The sequence below is a fragment of the Achroia grisella genome, unplaced genomic scaffold, assembly GCF_030625045.1.
Source record: "Achroia grisella isolate CSIRO2021 unplaced genomic scaffold, CSIRO_AGI_Agris_v1 utg109, whole genome shotgun sequence".
In the NCBI taxonomy this organism is placed as follows: domain Eukaryota; kingdom Metazoa; phylum Arthropoda; class Insecta; order Lepidoptera; family Pyralidae; genus Achroia; species Achroia grisella.
The window spans coordinates 7,062,424-7,085,798 of record NW_026712573.1 but is presented as its reverse complement, the minus strand read 5'-3'; the positions used below and the strand labels follow the sequence as shown (position 1 = coordinate 7,085,798).

Sequence of the window (23,375 nt, the reverse complement as noted above, 5' to 3'; positions counted from 1 at the left end):
TAGGTAGAATGGAAATATTATTTTAATGAGATTTCAACAATTATACGACTACCACTACCACACAGCACTGTTACATGATTTCCATTTTAAAACAAAAACATTCTAAACAATGATAAAATACAAACATTTTATAATAAATTCTCAATATGTACATAACAATGAATAGATCATTAATATTTAATAAGTTGTTAGACATAATTTGGCAGAATGAACTTATATATGATGCTCGCTCGAATCTTATATGAGATTATCTGGATGAATCAGGACATCAGTAAAACAAACCAATACTATGATTCGAATTTTTGAACGACTGTAATGATGTTAAATAAAATTCAATAAAGTATTACTAATAAACACAATATCATCGCGAATAGAGTTGATAAAGTCATCTGCGTGAGTATTTCGATTATTTCTGCCAACAAGATTGCTTTGTAAGCTGTGTTTTGCTTCAAGAGACGAATGCAATTACAGGGTAAAAGATGACAACCGTCTTGCTGTTAATGTACATAACCGACAATTACCATTTATCATCAGCTTGGTTGTCAATTTAACATAACATAAAAAATGTTAAAAACAAAGCTGACTTGACGCGGATCGAGTTCAGTCAGCTAAACTGGGTCCAATTGCTTATTTTATGATTCGTGTTGAGTGCTGGTGAGGTGCAGGCTGCCGGTAACGAGCGCCGACACAATGCTACCGGCCGGCAGTTCTTGGTGAGCGACCTTCCTCGCCGGCAACTCGAGCAGCACACCCGCTCCGCAAGCACTCAGTAGCCGGCTGCTGCACTGTTATTCAATTCGTATTTATAAATAATATTCGTGGACATATCACAAAGCGCTAATCATAAACTAGCCTACACTAGTGGACCGCGTGCCACATTATAATTTTGTACACATGTCCAAGCAATCGTGTGGTTATACTCATTGTCAAATCAGATTATATATATTGTAATAATTTCCTAAATGCGCAATTCAATTCAATTTCGAAGCGATTGCTCTATCTGAAAGACATATTACAACTTTCGATGTGTTGAAAAAAATTTGCCGTTCAATTTGTACACTACTTGCACATTGGTTTGTGCTTGTATTGTTGTTATAAATGCGATAATGATGTAGTATAAAATAGATAACCTGGTTCCCAATCAACGTAGCAATAGGCAGGTCGTCGCAGTAGTCGTAGCGTGCTCGCAGCGTGGCCCGCGCGTACTCGGGGCGGGGGTCGAGCGGAACGGCGGCCGCCAACCGCACGTTCAGTCGCGGCCACTCCGGATTGAGGCCGCAGCTCGCCCGCAACGCGCGCACCACGAACACCAGGCAGCACACGTACGCTGATATAGGGTTGCCTGCGAACCAATAATCGACGACCACACTTATAGAAACGAATATGAAATTAATTGTACGATATTTTAGAATTAAGTTTCCAACCAATCCTTACAATATTATTGAAAACTAGTACAATATACTGTTTTAAAAACAAATAATAGTATATTGTAGTAGGTAACTATTTAAAAAAACATTAATTGATATTTTATAGACTTGTACAAAACATTTACCTGGTAATGCAAATATATATTTTATTTTCCCTTCGAACTGACATGTAGCAAATGTACTTGGTTTTCCCGGCTTCATACGTACGCGGCCGAAGTGTAAAGTTGCATTGAAATCCTGAAAATGTAGTATACATTGTATTATTTATACTATTATTTACTTTAAGCCCTTTATCATATATCTTATATGAGTGTAGTGTAGACATATGTAGTACCGAAAATACAATTTATAATAACAATAATAATGTCTATAACATACCTTGTATACATAATTTATGATAAACAGAAATAAATAATCGATTCCGGTAGATTTGGTAGGTTGCGGTGTAGTTGGCGCAGCGCAGTAGCCACTTGTGTACATAAATTTATTACTGCACAGATGACGAGGTAATAACATTTTGTACATGTTACTTGCCGGTAACTATATATAATGATGACATCAGCTAACCTTCAGCAGCACTGGCTTGAGTAAATCCCGCTCGCCCATAGAAACACCCCCGGTACACACCACCACGTCGGCACGTTGCATGGCCGTCGCAAGAGCGGAAGTCAACTGCGCAGGTGAATCACGAGCGATGCCACAGTCTATACTCTCGTACCCATGCTCTCTGTTAACATATGTACGTATTTCGTTTCATTATAGCCGTATCTTAAAACTAGCAAAAACAATGGAGAGAAGAGCTCTTTCAAAATTATATGTTAAAAAATAGTATTTAGTTTAATATACAAATAAAACACAGGTGTTTAATTTGAAATACAAGATCCTCCGCTAAAGACTGCAGATACGGGTCTCGAGAGAGTCTTTATCTTTATCGATTACTGTGGGGATTAAACACAAACGTAGTTCAAATACGTCCGTGAGATTAGGCTGACTACAGTAAATGCTTGGCTTGGCAGTACGGCTTGGCGAAATAATTCCCAAATTCCAGGACTGCCAGAACACTTATTTTCTGATGAACAAATGTGTACGATAAAGTAGAGCTAGTATGTACTATGATCGTATTACCCACTAATTTGACCAGACGGATATTTTTCAGGTGCTGCCGGTGCAAACTTTAAGACTAGTGCAAACGTTAGAACTTTTTTCACGGGCTAACACTTCATTTCTAATGTACCGCCCAACATTTTCGCACAGACGTGGTACAACGTTCTGTTTGATTTGCAGTCTCCACTGCTGCGCTGAAAAATGTAGGTCATGTACAACACCTATAAAAACTAATTTAACTACTGACCTAAGCAATATCTTCAACATTGTTTTATTTGAATCTCGTATATGCGCAGGACGAAGATTCTTTTCCGATGGTTCTTGCAACTCATTTCCCGTTGAAAGTAGCGCCACCTGTATTATAGAATAATAAATTGCCTAACTTCAAGAATATGTTCAACTCAGCCATCATTTAAGCTTATTCAATATTTTGGTATATATGACAGCACATATAAGAGATTAAAGGATTGTGAAACATGGTGCTATAAAGGGTTGTTCATATAAATTATATTGTTCAGTAAATCAGCTGAATAAACGTTAAATCAGACCTCATGCTCAATAAACGACGTATGGAGTTAGATTGTATGTAATGGGAATTATTAGCCCCATTTTAGTGGTATATGGCGTCAGTTCCACTTTCCTTGATACCCACCATAGTTGAAAACATCACTAACTGACTTGACTGAATTCGTCTTTATTTCATCACTATTCTAGTACCCTGAACGTGTACCTACCGTTAGCGCAGCCAGGAAAACCGTTTCATTGTTATCCATAAAGAATGCCATGTAAGTGTGAATAGAAATAAAAAAAATAACAATAATAATGTACGAACCTTCGGATGTGCTTTGACAGTCACATTCTTATATCCAGCTCCCGCCAAGAGACCAATTGACGCAGCATCAAGAACGTCACCTAAAAAGTTTTAACCAAAACACATATTTAATCAACAGCCAAGTAATGTTTAGAATGGACCTATCATTACCCAAATAAAAAAGGTGTGACATTCTTGATAATCAAAAATATTTTATATTAGCGAAATGCCCCTTTGTATAATACAACAGTCATTATTGTAACTCTCTAATATTACTCTACTATTTCAAAAAAATATAAAATGTTCTATAGAAATCTACTTTATTAGTAGAATGCTACTAATAAAATAACTTTTAGGTGAGATGAAGGTTGTATTATGTTGGAACTGTTTTATATACTTAAGTCTGTTTTGATTACAAAATATAACAGCTAATGCTTTTTTTACCTGTATTCACAAGCATTGCGCCCAAGGGTATATCAAAGCCAATAGGTCGGACATCTTGATCAGAACTTGGCGCCACCATAATCTCCACCTCGAACTCTGTCTCGCCATCGTCCGAAGCCGACACCAGTTTCGTGTCTTCTACCTGCAAAATGGAAATTTGGAAAATAAGATTGTACTTACTACATTATTCTGAATAAACATTTTTAAGAAAGACAACTACTAATTGTTTTTATATAACTGTAACCAAAGGCAGAAATAGATAAGTCGGAGGTACCCAAGTAGATGACTTCATTATTTAACAATACCCATTCTTATTTTTAAATTTCCAATATTATTCAACAGTTACAAACCTGTACAACACAGTCGGCTCCAGTTGGGAGGGCGGCACCAGTATTAATCCTGACACACTCGCCTGGTATCAGGGGCTGAGTGGGGGCGTCACCCGCTGTCAACACAGATCGTACCTTACGCACGCCTGCACCGTCTGAGCTGATGCATGCATAACCTATAATACATTTCATAGTACAGCTTAAAGTGAAAGCTAAGGAACCACTTACCTCTTGCTCTTAATTTTAGATATGAACAGAATAAAAAAATCTGGTATACTAAAGTCACCTCTTTATGTCTAGTAATTCAATACTGGCCCAATGAAAATCACTGTAGTATAGTGCAGATCACTGTGTGGGAGTTCCTTTCAGCATCTCTGGGATAGGTTTTTTTTCATAATACAAACATGTAATATTTTTCGTTAAGCCTATTGAGTACAGAGTATATTTTTTTACACCGATGTAGGATAATCTTCAAGGTACATTAATTACATAAAAATATGAATTATCTATGTTGATATAACAGGATTGTTACCATCTTTAACAGAAGCTGGAAATGGCGGCATTGGTTCCTTTGTATGTAATGGCTGTGCTACCACCCTCCCTAGACTATTTTCTATAGAGATTGTTTCCAAGAGTTCAGTCCATTGTGACATTACACTATCTATAATTTTCCATGCCTCTGACATTTCTACCATTGGAAATGGTGACTCTCTTGGTCGGAATGCAACTTTTGTCATATCCACACTACTATGGTGGAGACAAACATGACCAGATTGTATTGAATCATGCATTGATCTCACTTCTGCTTGTTCATCTTTTATTAGAGAAATTGCATGAGAGAGCACTGGCCTAACCACTTCAAAGCATTCTGTAACAGCTTTTTTACTACCAGGGAAATTTATTATTAATGTCTTGTCTCTTATACCAGCAACTGACCGTGACAACATAGCCATAGGTGTCTTCTTTAAACTTTCTAGTGTTAGTGCAACTGAAATTGCTGGAACTTCTCGATTGATCACTGCTTTTGTTGCTTCTGGAGTGACATCTCTGGGACTTACACCAGTGCCTCCAGTGGTCAAAATTAAGTCAATATTTGAATTGCTAAAGTACTTCAATTCTCGTTCAATAATTTCTTTCTCATCGGGAATAATGATTGTATGCAAGTTTGCATTGGGGAAAACCTCTTTAGCAAGTGTAGCGAGGCAGGGTCCAGATGTATCATTTGAATTATTTTTAAAACAAGTGTCACTTATAGTAATCACTGCTACTCCATTCACCATTTTCTTTCTAAAACAATAATATAATAAGCCTGTGTTCACAAATACAGGCTTTAAAGCCAAATTTAAATGTATAAGAACTGTACATTGCGAGAACTGTTAACATATAATTAATATGAACATGCAATTAATATATGAAATATTAGCTGTGCCCGGTTTCACCCGCGTGAAATTTATAGCCCATATGTTATTCTGATGTATAAGCTATAATACTGTAGTTTCGTCAAAATCCGTTCAGTAGTTTTTGCGTGAAAGAGTAACAAACATCCATCCATACTCACAAACATTCGCGTTTATAATATTAATAATAAGATAGTAATCACATGTTCATATCACATAATAAGTAATTTCATTCAATTATAATTTGATACTGTAAGCACTTACGCCAGTGTTTATACTATGCGATGCTGTATTGTAATAAATTCACAAAAATTATTTCAAATAAGTTTGCAATTATATCAGACTCGCTTTGTTACGCACCGGAGTATTCAGTGATTACAATTTATGCACTGACGACTGAAATAATTTGCCAGTGCCACATATAAGTTACAATAAGTAGTACTCTGCAGCGTGAGAATTTTATTACATCACTTCATCAGCAACGCTACAAAGGAATATAAATAACAGTGATAACAACTCGATAACAATAAACACAGCGTAAATTTTGATAATCACATCTCGTCAAGGACCATAATACTCTAAGTAAATGACATAATATGTCAGTATCTAAGTATCAGTCACTAAAAGAACACAAAATCGTACTTAACCTTAATTTTGTCTTTGGCAAATGCACCAACGTGCCAATTCACAAAAAGAGAAAAGAAAAAAAACTTAATTAACATGGTAGATATATCATTATTTAATGACTAGCTGTTTCCGCGATTTCTTCCGCGTGGAATTTAACTTTATTTATCTAAAATAAAAGTGGCCTAATTTACTCCATAATACGTGCTAAAAAAATCCCGTCAAAATCGGTTCAGCCATTTCAGAGATTAGCCGGAACAGACAGACAATAATGATAAAAAATGTTATTTTGATGTATGTACCGTATTTACATTCATATGCCTGTAGTAAAAAAAAGGGTTATTTCAATCAGGGGTGTTAGGGAGCTCCGTAACCATAACCGAAACTATCGGATATCCGATATAAAAAAAGATTCGTAACCGTAACGGAATCCGAAATAAAAGTTTCGGATAATATCAGATAGGTGCAGAGGCTAATTGAGACACGTTATGTAAACATTTTATTAGCTATTTGTGTTTTATTTTTTAATTCCCTCAAAAAAATTATATCGGTGATCGAAATTATCCGAAAGTAACACATAATCAGAAATAATTTCATCCCTGATTTCAATATTACATAGAGACACTCCAATGTTATTTATATGTATAGATTAATAGATAGTAGTATGGTGCACCCTCCTATACTACCGGTTTACACGGGCTGGGCAACAGTGTAGGATGACACAATGAGCATGAAGTCAGTAAGTCCATAGTGGACTATTTATCTGGAATTGACCACGATGGTCCAGGGGAGACCGCATAAAAGTCAACCTGACATGGTGCATTGCTAGCGATGGCCATTGTTAACAATCCCTTCGTTCCCACTAATCTTACAAAGTCAAAATCTACTTGAAACCATTAATAGTTAATTTGTTGTCAGGTCGGGATAAATGACTTCAATTCATATAACACTCGTCAATGTATACCGGCGCCTTTACATATTGAAAAATAGAGCTTACTAGAAATGCTGTAGTTTAAACTAGTGAATTCGAGTCTGTCCAACATTAACAAAAACAGTAGCGATACAGCAGCTTGCTGCATACATACTGTAAATATTATATAAATGATTAGGTATTAAAAGACAGGATGAGAAAAAGAAAATTATAATTAATAAAATTTATTACAACAAACAGTCTGATCAGTTCCAAATACGCAATACCTCATTATAAATATTAGTACATACAACATATCTTTACATGCAATTATTACGAGAATATTTTATTAACAATAGCAATAACATAAGTCGAAATAAATATTCGAGTCTCTGTATATATACATACATATAAATATTAGAGATTGATTTAAGTAATAAGACCATTTATATAGCACATATTTTTAACGATAAACGGTTACACATAATTTTCGATTACCTACTATTAAAATTAGAACTATAAAATTAAGAATCCCCTTTATTTTAGATTGTACTATACTACTATAGTGGACTGAAAATATTTTCTCATACCGAATTTTATAATACTTATATATTATTTGTTACTTTATATTCCATAGTTAAAACTTTGTGTAGTATAAATTTACGTTGAAAAAGCCTCTTTAATGTTTTCATAGATAGATAAATATACTAAATTACTTGTTTACCAACTTACTTACCAAATACGAAATGGGGACAAACCTAAGTATTATTATTAAGTAATATTTCAAAATGAGATCTAATATTTGAAACGCCTAACGTCTAATACAAATCAACTGGACTAACTGAAACCCGTTACTGTCATTTGATACTGTCTCCGAAAACCAGCGTAAGCAATTTGGTATAGTTTTCATTGATTCAGGTGACAAGTTGCTCTATAAATATATTGTAATGTATGTATTTCAAAATTGAGATTAATTTACTATCGAATGTTATATGTTTGTAACTGTACCTGACTATATAATCAAACAGCTTTTTCATACTTCTGTTGCGTGTATCACGCAGGTCCAATACAAGAAGTAGCAATCGTCTTTGTAACAATTCGACTATAACCAACGATTTAAACTTCATTTGTTTCAGTAAGTAGGAACTTTTTATTCATTCTTACCGAACTATACGTAGCGCTGTATACATACATATGTATATCATATTGGTCAAGTGATTAGCGCCCTATATTTATGTAGGACAGCGGCTACCGTTTCATTTGAGAGTGGTAAATTTGCACACGCTGCAATTAGTTCACGAAGTGGCGCGTAACGACGCAGTACTCGAGAATTACCTACTACTAATAACTTGTATTTCGCGCGAGTCACGCTCACCGCTAATCGCCTTCGGTCGTTTAGTATTTCACTTTCCTGTCAACAACACATAAATACATTAATAATACAAATCTCTGGTACAACATTATTCCCAGAGATTTGTTGTCGTTACTTTATTAAAGTTACCATTCAATTGAGTATTCTTACATGTATTATTATATTATTATTGATGTTTAGCCAAACTTATAAACAAAATGATGCGACTATTGAATTGACTGCATTCTCAATAGCGTCATCTAAACAATCTCAATATCTAATTTCCTGGGCTGCTAAGGTTAAGCTGTGTGCTGCCATTTTCATTCCGTGAATATTCACATGCGATTCAAGCTATGCTATGTCGCCATTGCTTATATTATAGGTACTAGTCATTCATACATTTTTTTATTCACATCGTTATTGAAGGCAGGCATTGATTAAGGAACAAATATGGACAGAAGCGTGTTCCCTCTTAATTACGAATGCTCAAGAATATATGTATGTTTATTTGCAAACTGGCTAAGAACATTATGGGAAACAATTAATTTAAATGTTTACCTTGACTTTACTGTTGTCCTCACGCACGTCATTTCTTGTGCATGAGTATATGATGACAGACTTGTCCCTTCCTTGGAACTGGTCTACTGTACTCGCTTCGACTGTATAACGAGCGAGTGAACGTCGCAGCAGGTTCACTTGTTCACGGTATGGTGCTATGACACCTATGTCAGTTGATTGTACGCCTCCCTAGAAGATTATGTATTTTGTTAATTATCTTAAATAATAAGTTTACTATAGTAATAAGAATTCATTATCTCTTATTATATATAACATAATGAACACCGGCCATGGCACTCATAAAAGATATTAGTCAACAAGCACTGTTACCACGCCGGCTAGCATGGTTTCTCCTGGTGTTTTTATTACATTGTATTGTTTATTACACTATCAATTCTATTATATAGTAGCCGAAGAATATCACCGGAGAGATATTTGCACAACAAAATATATAAATAGACCATCAAGACAACATTAAATTTGAAACTTTATGTATTATACAAAAATATTATATATAAAGCATTTTACCTGTACTCAAGCAAGTAAATTGAATATTTTAAGTCGTGACTCGAATTCGTTTTGGTCGTAATGGTAATGCTAGCCGTGTAATGTAAGTGTGTTCTCAGACAAATTTCACAAAAATATTACATTCGTTTATCATTTTTCTTGGCGTAATCTGCTTTCTTTTGAATAGTAATATTTTTTAAGCTACCACTTTCCTTTATTTACTTCCAAAGTAAGGGGTAGACTAAAAATATATGAGTAATACCCAAAAAAGGTATAAATGTTACTATTATTATAAACCAAATCATATCGTAAATTCAATCTGATAACCTCTTTCATAGCGTTGACGAGCGCGAGTACCACACAAGCCTCGCTCCTGTTGACGCAGGGCGCGGTGTCGGCGGGGGCAGTCACGTCCAAAAACACAACGGCGCGGTCTGCTCTTGTGCTACACGCTTCAACTAACCACTCGGGTATTTGCGACATTTTCTACATAAAAAGATGTCATTATTAGGATGGATATATATGTGATGGTAGCTGATAAATTATGTTTTTTATTACCTGTGCGTCAATAGTCAAATTCGCTGTGGCCACCTGTACATTAGCACACTTGAGACGATCTGTATACGCGACCTTGTTGGCAATATTCACTATGGCTTGGTTCATACGGTACTGAAGCTGAAGAGTTGATGTTACGTCTTCTTTCATTAGTCTATGAAACAAACTTTCTTCCATACCGAGACGTCTAAAAAAATACAATATAAGGAATGTGTCCTTACTAAACTATAAATTTATCTATAGAAATCATATACGGGATATTTTTCAGTGTGACAACATAAAAAGGAAAAATGTATCTATCCGTGATGGATAACCATAAAAAAATATTAGACATGAAAAATTATTTCCTTTATTCAAAGTATCGGGTATATTTCACACGGACAGCGTTGCTGTATACTTCATACTGTAAGAAGTATTAATAATAAAAAAGTTTCAATTAAATTTAAATTATACTTATGTACCCACCTAGCGGCACGACTCTTGACAACTGGCGGCAGTTGTTCTGGGTCGCCAACCAACACGAAACGCTTTGCCGCGAATAGAGGCCGCAATACCGTGGATTGTACCACCTAATAAAGATAACGTCATTTATATTATCTTTTTTTTTTATAAGTAGTCACATATTCAACCAAAAATCCAATATCCTATTGGATAGGATAAATACAATAATTTAATCGTGTCAAAGATACGGTCCGCGTATTGCATCCGGCCACCGCACAGTGGAACTTTGACTCATTTTCATCTCATAAATCTATAACTTCTGTATTAATAAAGATATGTACATGATTTTTTTTCCTGATAATCTTAAATATATATACTTTTAAATAATGTATGCTTTGTGAGTAAAAAAATATTTCTAATAGTTATAAATAATTTAGGAATACAAGAAATATAGAATTTGTAGACTTACATTTATGTCAAGAAGTTTATACAGAAATAAGTAAAAGTATCAGAAATAAAGATAGCTTACAAGTCACTCAAGACCTCCTTTTCTTCATCAAAAAGAACTAAATATTTTTAATTGGAAGGTTTTCTTAAACTTGTTATGTATGGGTCAGAGGTATATAAAAATGCGTGTAGAACATCTTTGTTAGAGGCTACCCTCGAACATTGTCTTGCATGATGAAGCCTGAACTGTTTAAATCTACTGAAACGTGTCACACGTTCACATTTCATTTCATAACATAAAACAGTTTTATTAATTCCTCATATATACTAGTAATTTCTGATGCACAACGATAATATTGGAAAAATCTTGTGGCTGTATTGCCGTCATTAGTGTTGCCAATATCTATATTTAATCCAAGTTCTTCTCTGAACCTTCTTTGTACATAAGCCTTCTTTTGCTTTTTTAAATTTTTATTTTCTGTTGTTGTGGCAGACCATTTTTATTGATTTGTATTTTAATTGTAAGATAAATGTAAAATAAGTTCCACGAATGCAAAGTTGAAAGGCCATATTGATAGGAAGTTTCATCGACAGGTTTATTTTGTACTTTTTCTATTGTTCATCTCTGTGGGTTTTGCAAAATGGTAATACATTTGATTTCTGCTTTAACGTTAGTAATACATAATTTTGGCGGATAGCACGATTCTTTAGCTTCACGAATCAACCTGTATGATGGAAACAATAAGTAATTCTTTGCTATCAAACAACTCCTCATATTTTCGTACTGTGCCTTGTTCAGATCCAATTTTATAAAAATGCTAAAAGCTTAATGTTTTGAATATGCTGTTATATATGCCGGTTCATTAATAAGATTATTCATTAAGATTGCTCAATTCATTCTAGTTTTCTGGTGGCAATGCTCGTAAAATATCAATGATGAAACCCTTAAACCCTGTACATATGAGTTCAGTATGAAGTCCACAAGTATCAAGCAAGCCTTGTTTTTTCGTTTCTTTGTCCGAACTTCGTACCTTTTAGAAGGTCTTCCTCTTTTTTCTGTCGAAGTAGGAGGTTCAGGTTCGCATGTACTTTTTTTCTAGATTTACAGTGAAAATACCATCCTATAAATTGCTATTTTATTTAAAAACTCTTTCTTTCGACCACATTTCGAATAGCGTTGACGAAAAGTTTATGAAGAACTGTAATATTTCATATGCAAATACATACACTATTTTATACTTAATAATGATCATATACGTGTGCAAAATTACTTGATAAAAAATATTTAACATTATGCGGTATAGAATAGGTCTGTATGGGAATGGGAACTATATACTGTGTGAAATAGTTGATAAAATTAAGGCAAAAGATAAAATATATAGTAATAATTGTCCAAAAAGTATTTTTTTAAATATTCAGACAGAAAATCTCAAATAAAGAAGAAAATCTTAATATACGTACTTAGAAAAAACAAACCTCACCATGATATTATACTCGATTTAAATATTTTACGCAGTGAAACTGCAAAAAAAAATGTTATGCCATCAAATTACATTATATTTCCTAATAAATAAAACCAAATTTAGAACTTCGGCAAGCTTCGGCAACTGTCAAATCTCCAAGTGAAAGTCTGAGAAAAGAAAATAGTACATATAACGATATATGGATTTTTAGTTAAATAATATTCAACTAAAATAAATATATTTTCATTTTATAGTAAAGTACACATAAGCATTCTAAAATGGTATCACACTATATGACTTGATATTGTTTTGATACTATAAATTTATACCAAACAAATTTAAGTTACAAAATTATTTTTGTATTTTTTTCATTCCTTGACTTTAGAGGCTCCATTCTATGAAGTATGAATAGTCAGAGATTTGAATCATATTTATAATGATAGAGTAACTCTTTGGCTACAATTTGAGGTATTATACAAGCATATCCACGGAGTTTTAGAAAAAGTATTTATGAGATGGCTTTCTTAGGCGAGTTCCCACTGTGCACCGGGCTGTATAAATAAGGTTCGCGATCGCAATGTGCCACAGAAAGAAGAATCATGTTTTAGAGCTTTTAGACTTCACTCAATTCCTCTACGGAAATTTTAATTGTAATTCCAGAGATTAACGTCAATATTAGAATTGTAGGTAATATATAAAAAACCATTATATTTACAGAAATTCAGCAATAATATGAATATGGAATTGATACCACTACCGAGTATATATGAAAATGTGGTGAACGTTCTTTTAGATCATAATCAAGTCCTACTGCCATGTTATTTTTAGCTTTTCAGTGCTATGATCACAAATCAAATACATTATGCCAATATTCAACATAGATACCTGCGTAGCTTCGTCTACGATGCACACGTCAAACATATTCCGCGCGAGCATTGCGTGGGCTGCCCCTAGACAGGTTACGCCAACTACCTCCTGTGATAAACAACGATAAAGACCCATATCAAAAAGTAGCTGTCATTCATATTGTTTTAATATTATATATGTGAAATATGTCTGTTTGATACCTTTACGACCTGTAAAGGTATAAACGGGATTGTAATGGAAATTGGACTAATTTTATACTAAAAAGTTTCCTTTAGCGGAAAGTTAAGTTTATATATGGATTGAATTATTAATTTATTACCTTCGTAGAAAATTACGAAAATGAGCCAAGGTTTTCTCACGAGACCACTGCATGGGGTTTTTCAAGAAGGAAATATTGAAGTTTCTTATGGATCGGCAACGCGTGCAACGCATCGCGGCAACATGACCCCTGGTGTCTCAGGCGTCCATAGGCTACGGTAACCATTTACCATCAGAAGCTTATATTCAACCATCATAATGTAAAAATAAATATAGTAACTTACATACCATAGAATTATATAATGCGTCCAGCTGCATCGGAGTGCGGCAGTGTGCGGCAAGACGACGCTCGCAGCGAGATACTAGTTGCGGCGCCACGCGCGCCTCGGAGCCCAGCCGCATAACTTTCATGTGCTCCGGCAACCTACACATATCATTTGCACCCGTGTATCTGTCTCTGCCATCATAGATCCCAAACCAAACGAATGGATCGATTAAGATGGTTTTTTTTTATTTGGAGCTGTCGTAGTCGAGATGGTTCTAACATCTTACATAGATATAATTTATTAGATTTTTTTATTCATGGTTATTTTAAATTTTTATTAATAGATATGTATTTATAAATGTCTGCCCGTACTGCGACATAACAACCCGTATTATACTTGTAGTAGTATACAACTGTACCTTATACAAGTTTAATTGTCATTAAATAGATTTACTTAAATATATTTATACCTGCATAGAACAGTGTCAACGGCAGAGTGTGTGTGTGCAGTGACCAGAACACGTTGCTTTAATGCCACCAACATTTGTATTAGAACGCTTATTGTTTGCGTCTTACCTGAAACATTGTAAAAAAAAACTTTATAATGATAACAATATATACAGGTACAAATAAATAGACGTAGAAACCACATATATGTATACATTGTATGTTATATACGAAATAATCATCATCATCATCACATTTCAGCCCATATCTATCCACTGTTGGATAGGCCTTTCTCAATGTTTTCAACTATGTGCGATCTTCCGGCTTCCGAATTCATGCACTCCCAGCCCCCTACCATTTATCATATACAAATATAATAAATTACATATTATATAATAAATAATTTATATCATAATAGAAAATATTACACCACACGTAAATATATATATATATATAAAATACTCATAAAAGACCATATCTCCGCCGCCATGCCACCGTGATGCCATATAGGATGATAGAAAACAAAAGCTGCAAAAATTATCATAAGCCAAGAAATGAATTGACGTACACCGACCGTGAGAGGATGTAATCTTACGCATTAGTTCACAAGTAGAATTCCTCAATTTAGTTCTTTTAGTTTGGTCACTCCCCAACTCATTCAAATATAATAACATAAATGATTAAGTTACCAGTGCCAGGCAAACCCTGGAGCAGTGCATAGTCAGTGGCAGCTAGTACTTTAAGTACTGCCCGTTGTTGTTGTATGTTTAATGACCGCATCAATTTAGTACCCAGTCGGCCTACCTCTCTCGGCAATTTCTTTTCAAACAGTGGCTCCTCTTTATCTATTATTAACCTGTAAATAGGGTAATTATGTGAATACTAAAATTAGGCAATATTAGTTAGACTGTATTTAAACAACGTATGTGGTAAAGAACTCAAATTCAAACAAAATATATAATAACACAAAATGCTTACTTTCTTAATCTTAGCGCGCGATCATCGTTATCCATTAATACACCTAAGTTACTGAGATTGTTTACCACAGTTGCATATGATTCGTAAATATCGATGTGAAACAGTGTTGTTTTATTTAAACGAAGACTTAGGTTTCTGAAATAATTAATAATAGTTAGTGGTTGATAGGTGGTAGCTATAGTTATGTATGTAAAAAGCCTGTCGGTACCGTTTAACTACATTTCAATGAGTGGCCACAATACAAAAACATATCGTTTTATCTATACATATAAATAAAATTGGAGTGTCTTGTAATATTGAAATAACCGTTTTTTATTACATGCATATGAATATAAATACGGTACATACCACAAAACAACATTTTTTACTATTTTTGTCTGTCTGTCTGTTTGTTCCGGCTAATCTCTGAAATAGCTGGTCCGATTTTAACGAGATTTTTTTGGCAGGTAGCTGATGTAATAAGGAGTAATTTAGGCTACTTTTATTATAGATTTTTTTTTTATTTTAGAAATATAAAGTTAAATTCCACGCGGACGAAGTCGCAGGTACTGCTAGTTAATAATAAAATTATATACAAAATTCCACTTCTCCCAAAGCAAACTAAAAGCAGCCTCAACACAATCAACAGTTAGTAAATAATTCAGTTACATATTTCATAACAGTTACTAGTTATTGAGCTTACGGGGCTCTCTATAATCTATGTTTACCTTTCTAAAAGGATTTTAATTTCTGTTTCATTAGAGACCATAACAACGCCGGCGGCGATCCATGGCCGATTTTCAATGCTCACTATTGAAAATTCGCCTACTTGTGGTCCTTTAATAGATGTTTCTTCTTTATTGTTAGCTGTAATAAAGACCTTTTAATTAAATTCAATATATTTCAATAAAATAGCATTATTTCATTTGAATATTAAATCATTTGGGCATCTCCAGGTTATGTGAAAAGAACCTAAGGATTGCAATACGACTTTGATCTTATTCAAAAATTCATCTGAATAACAATGTATTCCGATCGATTCCTCGTCCAATTCAAACGGGGTTCGAAATTACGAGGGCATGAGCCGAGGTTCAATCCCCTAGCGGTGCCCTCAGACTAAAGTCTGACGGATGTCAGGCGGGAGTTGGCCCTCAGCCGCTCCATAAGTCCTTCCGTGGGTTAGGAGTGCCGTCTGCACTCCCCTCCTATCCGGTGATGCTGTAAAGGAAGGAGCTATGACCAACAGCATTAGAGTCATCCGAAAAAAAAATCTATTCTACAATTGGCAAGTACGAAATCCATCATATACGCACAACTATTTCTTTATTTATTGAACATTATATGTTTTACAGTGAGATCTTATTAATATTAATAGTAATTTAATAAATAATAAGTACCTGTTGCTGCTTTTCTTTTAAATATATGTAAATATCTATCTTCAGATGTTTGTACAGATTGTAGTTGTAAATTTGGTGCGCATGTACCACGTTTCGCTCTATAATTACAAACATTATTATGCTTTCGTTCTATGCAAAAAAGTCTGACATAATACAAATTATATACATAAAGATAAATTTACAAGAATAGCCTAGGGGAGAACTTTATAATAAAGTTCAATCAATTAGGCTATTTAGTAGTTCTACTATTTACACTTGATTCACATTCTTCTGATTCAATTTAATGGTAGTAACTGAAGTATTTTGTAAACCACTGCTATTGTGCGGTAGAACATGCCACTTACATTTTATCGAAAATATTATTATAATCTGTTAATTCTTATAAGAAATTGTTTAAAGAAATCACTAAATTCTTTCCTTGAATTAAAAGAAATCTCTCAGAAATCGAATTAAGTCGCATAAAAAATAAAGAAATAGCATCAACATTAATGCAGAATTGACAAAAATATTATAATTAATATACATAACTTAGGTAAGTTATGTTAATGTAAACCTAACAAAATGAAAGTAAACTAAGTAATATACACAGAAAACACCTAGTCCGTACAATCCCGCGACCATCAGAAGTAAGTTGCTAAACCATCGAGGTCGTGAATACAATACCAGTAACTTTAGCCTGATGCATTTTATTGGTAGGTAAATATTTCATTTACATACATTTTATATTACTTATATCATACAAACATATACTGACATTAATGCACAATGCAAAAATAATGTATATATGCTATATGACTTACCGCTTATCTGGAGTGTCCGTCCAGAGCGTGTACAAAGGTGACATATTCGTTTGTACTTTTTCCTCCATTTTGAGCAGAGCCGACCAGTGTAGAAAGTACTTTATATGGTCAGGTGATAAATGCCCTAAAGCTAGCCTTTGTAGTTTGGATAGCGGGTGCTTATCTGACACTACTGGACCGTCGGTGTGCCTTGAATAATTATTTACTTTTAATTAATCCTAAAGTATTCATGGCTAATGTACATTGTCTATGCATCACAATTACTTAGTACTTACAAGAATTTCTCTGCAACTTTGTTGAATATTTGAATAACATGTTTTTAAATTTTCAATTAAATATTCGTTGTAAAGAGAGGAAAGGCCGACATAAGCATCACTATCGCTAGTAATTATATAATATCTAATATCTATTTATTATAGGAAATACTGTGGTTTCGAATTAAAACATATTTAGATTATTTACTCGAAAACCTGTGTGCCAAGCCCAACTAGCACTTTACTTTTTGCAGTAACGTTATTATTCCAATCATAAAAGAGTACTTTTTTTTAATAAAAATATTAAATTAGAATAAATAAAGTTGTTGATATGTAAATGATTTACGTATAGAGTTCCTACAAGACCATGAGTATTATAGAAATTTACTAACCATAAGTGTAATGAACAGATAGTGAGATATGGACATTTGGTGCAGGCGCCCTCATGATGCACAGGTTCCGGCAATCTTTGCTGCAGAAGGAGCGATGCGTCTTCTATGTCTGTCAATTGTTCTGCAATGGTAACAGTGTTGACCAAGTGATCTCGTAAGATTTCTTTTAATTATTTGCAGTTAGGTCTACAACTTAAAACATAAAAATTGCTAAATGTAATTTTTTAAGTTTAAGTCGGAATGTTCAAAATAAGTACTTAGAAACTTACTCTGGCAATATTAAAATAACTGAATATTCTCGAATGTATAACTTAAATTAGATATAAATACTTTATTGGGCGTGTCCCCTATTAGTTTATTAACGAATGTATCTCAAGTGGTGTGCATAAGGTATGCACACGACAGGTATGTAATTTAATTTATACGTCATACGTACCAGGATCTACGTCGTTGGGTGAAGTAGTAAGGTTTTCCACCAGTTGATTTCGCAACATTATCAGATCCCGTCGTTCCGGATATCCACAACTCACTTCACGAAGGTCTACCCGATCCCTGAAGAGAAAAAAATGTAAAATTATTATAACTTTTTAATATTAATTCTGTTGAACTAAAAAAACACATTAATCAATCAAAATTTACATATAAAAACGTTAAAACATGGATTTGGTTATTATTTTGCCCCTTAAACCTAGCCACTTCGGGTGGGCTGTCAGATTGTTTACCCATACCATTGCATAAAAAAAGTAAAGAGAAAATATTATAAGACAGATGTGGCATTGCATGTTATACAAACATAGGTGTGAATTACTTGAGATATAACAACAGGCCTCTCTGCAGTGCTTGTGTGGGATCCTCACGTCGCTGGAGGCTCAACATCATTCCGTACAGCACCAACTGCCCGCGATGTTCCGCTGACATAGAGACTTTCCCACTCTTTAGTTCAAGTGGTACTATTTCCGGTTGAGCACCTATTTTTAAATTACCATTACTAACTGTTTTGATTAAATACATGACTAATATCAGAGAAGGCTAATTCTTTGAAAGAAGCATGCGATCAGAACATCAGTTAAACCTTACAATTTAAACAAAACTTGATAATGTCGGAATAAAGGCTACAATAATAATAATAAAAATCAAGAAGTATGCCATTTTTATTGTCCTTTTATATTTAGTAATTAGTGATCATTTTAAAACAGACTAAATAAGTTAATGCCTTGAACTGAAAATTATCAATGTAAAAAATGCCCTACATTAAGGGTGAAAATATAAAGATGCAAAATTGAATTCTTGGGTTGGCGGAAGTTGGCCTCCCATAACTTTAGAAACTTGTTTTTTCCACAGGAAGGGAAAAATCAAGCATTAAAGCAGTCTAGTACCATGCACCCCATGCACAAGAAGGATTTGACAATAAGAAAATAAATTATGATATACCTTTCCGATCGTGTATCGTAACTTGCAATGTCGCATCGATTTTCCCCTTCATACCTAACTGTGGACAGCACAAGTTCTCTTCTATATCTAGCACCTTATTGATGTGGCCCATCCATTTGTCTTTTTGTATTTGCTGAAAATAAAATAATTTACATATTTTGTATTAGAACCAATTTATTTATTTTTAATATATATAAACAATATAATGAAATATGCAAAAATAACGGTTCGACAGACTTTCTTTGTTTGATGAACATTTTAGTGTATACTTAGCTCATCGTTTTCTTTTTTTTATGTAATTAGAATGACAAACAAGCAGGCAGCTCACCTAATGGTAAGCGGTAACCATATCCTACATACATGAACATACGTACAGACATTACGTTGTCAAGAGACACCTGTGGTATCTGACCACATATCCACAGCATTTCCAGAGGACTAAGATATCTCTCATTACAAAGACTAAAATATTTATTCTTTTTTTTTTATCCTGTAATTTTAGTACCTAATCTACTACCCTACAACTGATACCAAGCAGCTGTTGAAATAAGAGAGACTGACCTCAGTAGAGTGTAAAAAATTGTCTGTGTGAGTAGGTACTCACACAGTATTTTTTACACTCTACCACTGGTAGATCTATCAAGATATTTTGTTAATTTGAAAGAATTTACAGGAAAAACGATATGTAGAAGATTGTAGATATTTGCATCCGGGACTTAAGAATAACTATGACAAAAATTGCATCAATGAAACCTGTACAGCAGGAACAGTTGGCTTCCCACTCGCAACATATGTCTGCATGAATTGGGCTAAAGGAGATATGTATATTTGTATATTTGAACGAGCTTCATCCTCACTCAATCCCGCGTCATACAACCTCTGTATTGATTCCTCTATGATCTTGTTAGCTTCTGACTGCAATACAGCTATATCCATTATTTGTTGTGTGAGTGCTTTTTGAACCAGTTCATGTATTAAAATGCCAACAGTCATCTGGAATAGACAATTCAGCTTTTTTAATTACAAAAAGAATACATACTACTTAACTACCTATAACTTTAACTTTATATACAGCTTCATGTGATGGTGTATCTTGATAACTGAAAAATTGTACAATTAAATTATGTAATACTACTCAACTAATGGCTTCTCCATGATAAAATATTAATTGATTTCAAATACGATGTGAAAATGCTACTTAATCTCTGATCACAGTCCTGAATATATCATTTAGTAAGTAAGTTCGCATTACAGACATTTATGCACATAACAATAAAGTGTTACAATAAAGTCAAGTTTATGTCACTACTATGATCTCAGATTAGATTACTATAAAAATGGTATTACTAAAACAGACTATTTTGCATACTAACAGCAGTATTTGAAGAATCAATACCCCTCCAGCGCTCTTGAAGAATTGCTTTTCGTTTACAGAATACACCAGCGACAACACTAGTGCTCGATAACAAGTAATCAGGCCGTAACACCAGCAACCCGGATGTGTTACTGACATGAAACTGATTTAATGAGTTTCGTGTAGCTATAATACTGACAACATCCCCAGTACACAATGGAGTGTCTAGCCTGGTAATAATAACAACAAATAAATCACACAGTAAGTTATATTACATTGTTTCTAAAAAAGTAAGAAATTATTCTATTATGAGACAGAACATCATATGAAAGTGCTATTTTATACATTCCAAAACAACTTTTTCTTTCTAACTGTCCAAGATATTTCTAATTATGGAAAATATAAATTATTGCTATTAATTTTTGTAATAATATTTAGTCAAAGAATTTTAGAAAATTGTTACAGAACAATTATTATGAAAATGTATAAATAAATAATGTTGGATAAAAATTAATAATTACATTACATATGACATATTTAAACAGATTGAAATTCACTTACCAAATTCCTTCAACAAAACAAGTAACTGTTTTATTAGCAGCATCCTTCAGTCTTAACTCCAATGGTTTAGAGTGATGCTTCACACTCAATATTTCACAACGCTTTATGGTACTCAAATCCAATTCATCACTGCAGTTCTATTAAAATAAAAATAAAATATACTGGGTTTAAATGATATAAATAGCACTATTGCCTACAAGGAATCATTCCATTAAATGCAATTAATATATATTCCGCTTAGATAAATAGTATCTCAGAATGAAAGATTCAATCAACAAAATTTATAGATCTACATCTATTGTAATAGTAATTAACAAACCTCATTATTATCATTAATGAGCCAATCGTCACCAAACACATCCTGAATATCATGGTCATTGAAATCCAATATTCGCACTGTAGAACCACATTTTGAGGGTGACAATTCATTCTTTGGAACTACATGAGTAACATGTAGTTTTCCAAGTCCAGGTGAATGTTGTACTGTAATAATGTTGAACCACACTCACACAGTCTTCACAAAAAAAGTTGTATAAATGAAATTGTGAGTAATAATTAGATACATGAAAAGTATACAATATAAAACAAAGAATTGGCAATACTCCTAACTCAATAATTATATAAATTTTATATACAACAACATAACTAGAATAATGATAAAAATATTACAATAAAACAAACCTGTGCTACCTATATTAGGACTTTTGGTTGGTGTTGTTGACTGATGAAATTCATCATCAATTTTAGAAACGATTGAGTAACTTTGAATACCCGTTTTATCCTCACCATTCTTAGAATCTTTCACATCCTCTGCACTTGATTTATTACCGTTACAAGTGATAACATTTTCAAGTTTGACTGGAGTGAGTGGAGATCTATTAGTCTCTCCACTTTTATTATTACATGATAATATACAATCGGCATTCTTATTTGCATCTGGAGTTAGTTTGATTTTATTTTCTTTTTTAGGTGACTTTTCAAAAATGCAATCCTTAAGCTTTTCTGGAGAAGTTTCTAATTTAATCTTTTTATTCAGACAAGTAGACTTCAAAGGAGACTGTGTTTTTTGGTTACTTGTTTTTGTATTATTACTAACAAAAGGATCCTCTATCTTTAATGTAGACTCTGCTGTAGAGAAAGGTAAAGGTGATGAGGCCTTTCTTTTAGCCGGTAATACTTCCAATGTACCATATTTTGAATTTTGTGATGAATCATCAAACTTTTTATCTAACTGCGAATTATTTTTAAAAAACTGTGTAATAGGTTTTTGATTTTTAGAGTGATTAGCTAGTTGTACCTGAAATGTAAATAAAAGTAAAAAACCTAGCAAATAGGGGATAATCATAATAAGATAAATAAAGCAAGTAACGTTAAAACAAACCTTTTTTAAACTTAACGCCTTCGGCATGATTCCACTTCATAATTGTCTGATTTATAAAAACAAATACATATTTTCTTACAATGAAAATTATAACTTATATGTGATTATAAGGTAGCAAAAGAAAATACTGAAGCGGTTTCCCGCCAAGAATTTACACAAACAAACATTAATTCACAGATGACACATATGTCAGCGTTAGAGCTGACAATCAGGTGACATAATTTTTTTTTTTTTTTCCATCTTCGTCCATCTCCTTTTCAGTGATGTCAGGTGATATAAATGGAATTTTGAAATTCCATTCGTTCGATTGTTATTACATAGACAGAGAAAGTATGTATTAGTAGTAAGTGTTATTATTCCGAGTATATTCAAAATTTAACCCGTTCCTTTCCATTATCCCGTCTCGTTTCCTGTTTTTAGTGGCATAATAGGTAACACAAGGCTCTTGCCAAAGAAAAGAAAAGTGTTATTATTTGTTATTCCTAATTGATATCGTCATTTCAAGAACTAGAAGCCAAATTCCACTTCCAAATCTTGAGGGATTCCGAAATACAAATAAAAGGAAAAAGTTTTAGGATAATTCATTTTAACTAGGAATTTATTTGGACACCTTAGGATAGACCCACAAACTAAGTAGATGATG

The 23,375-nt window shown here is 33.5% G+C and overlaps 2 protein-coding genes across 4 annotated transcripts; both read right to left on the bottom strand.

Moving 5' to 3' along the window:
* Positions 1–12: 12 nt before the first annotated feature.
* On the bottom strand, positions 13–8,266 carry LOC131847943 (gephyrin). 3 transcript variants are annotated; one of them, XM_059197675.1, is made up of 10 exons: positions 8,055–8,266; positions 4,648–5,402; positions 4,137–4,291; positions 3,787–3,928; positions 3,364–3,443; positions 2,779–2,885; positions 1,995–2,154; positions 1,553–1,664; positions 1,131–1,342; positions 13–785 (listed from the first exon to the last, which is right to left on the bottom strand). In XM_059197675.1, the coding sequence occupies exons 1-10, from the start codon at positions 8,171–8,173 to the stop codon at positions 633–635; spliced, it is 1,995 nt and encodes a 664-aa protein (XP_059053658.1). In that variant the 5' UTR covers positions 8,174–8,266; the 3' UTR covers positions 13–632. The 3 variants fall into 3 exon arrangements, with proteins under 3 accessions (XP_059053658.1, XP_059053664.1, XP_059053672.1); XM_059197681.1 differs by lacking the exon at positions 8,055–8,266 and adding an exon at positions 5,777–6,008; XM_059197689.1 differs by lacking the exon at positions 8,055–8,266 and adding an exon at positions 5,873–6,008.
* LOC131847965 (DNA replication ATP-dependent helicase/nuclease DNA2) lies at positions 8,257–22,874 on the bottom strand. The gene is made up of 23 exons (XM_059197697.1): positions 22,733–22,874; positions 22,033–22,648; positions 21,671–21,834; positions 21,352–21,488; positions 20,810–21,020; positions 20,190–20,429; positions 19,437–19,569; positions 18,814–18,973; positions 18,442–18,557; positions 18,006–18,126; positions 17,360–17,548; positions 16,560–16,657; positions 15,891–16,029; positions 15,184–15,318; positions 14,895–15,061; positions 14,229–14,334; positions 13,782–13,917; positions 13,254–13,343; positions 10,483–10,586; positions 10,021–10,204; positions 9,790–9,948; positions 8,956–9,144; positions 8,257–8,457 (listed from the first exon to the last, which is right to left on the bottom strand). The coding sequence occupies exons 1-23, from the start codon at positions 22,757–22,759 to the stop codon at positions 8,257–8,259; spliced, it is 3,822 nt and encodes a 1,273-aa protein (XP_059053680.1). The 5' UTR covers positions 22,760–22,874.
* Positions 22,875–23,375: the final 501 nt, after the last annotated feature.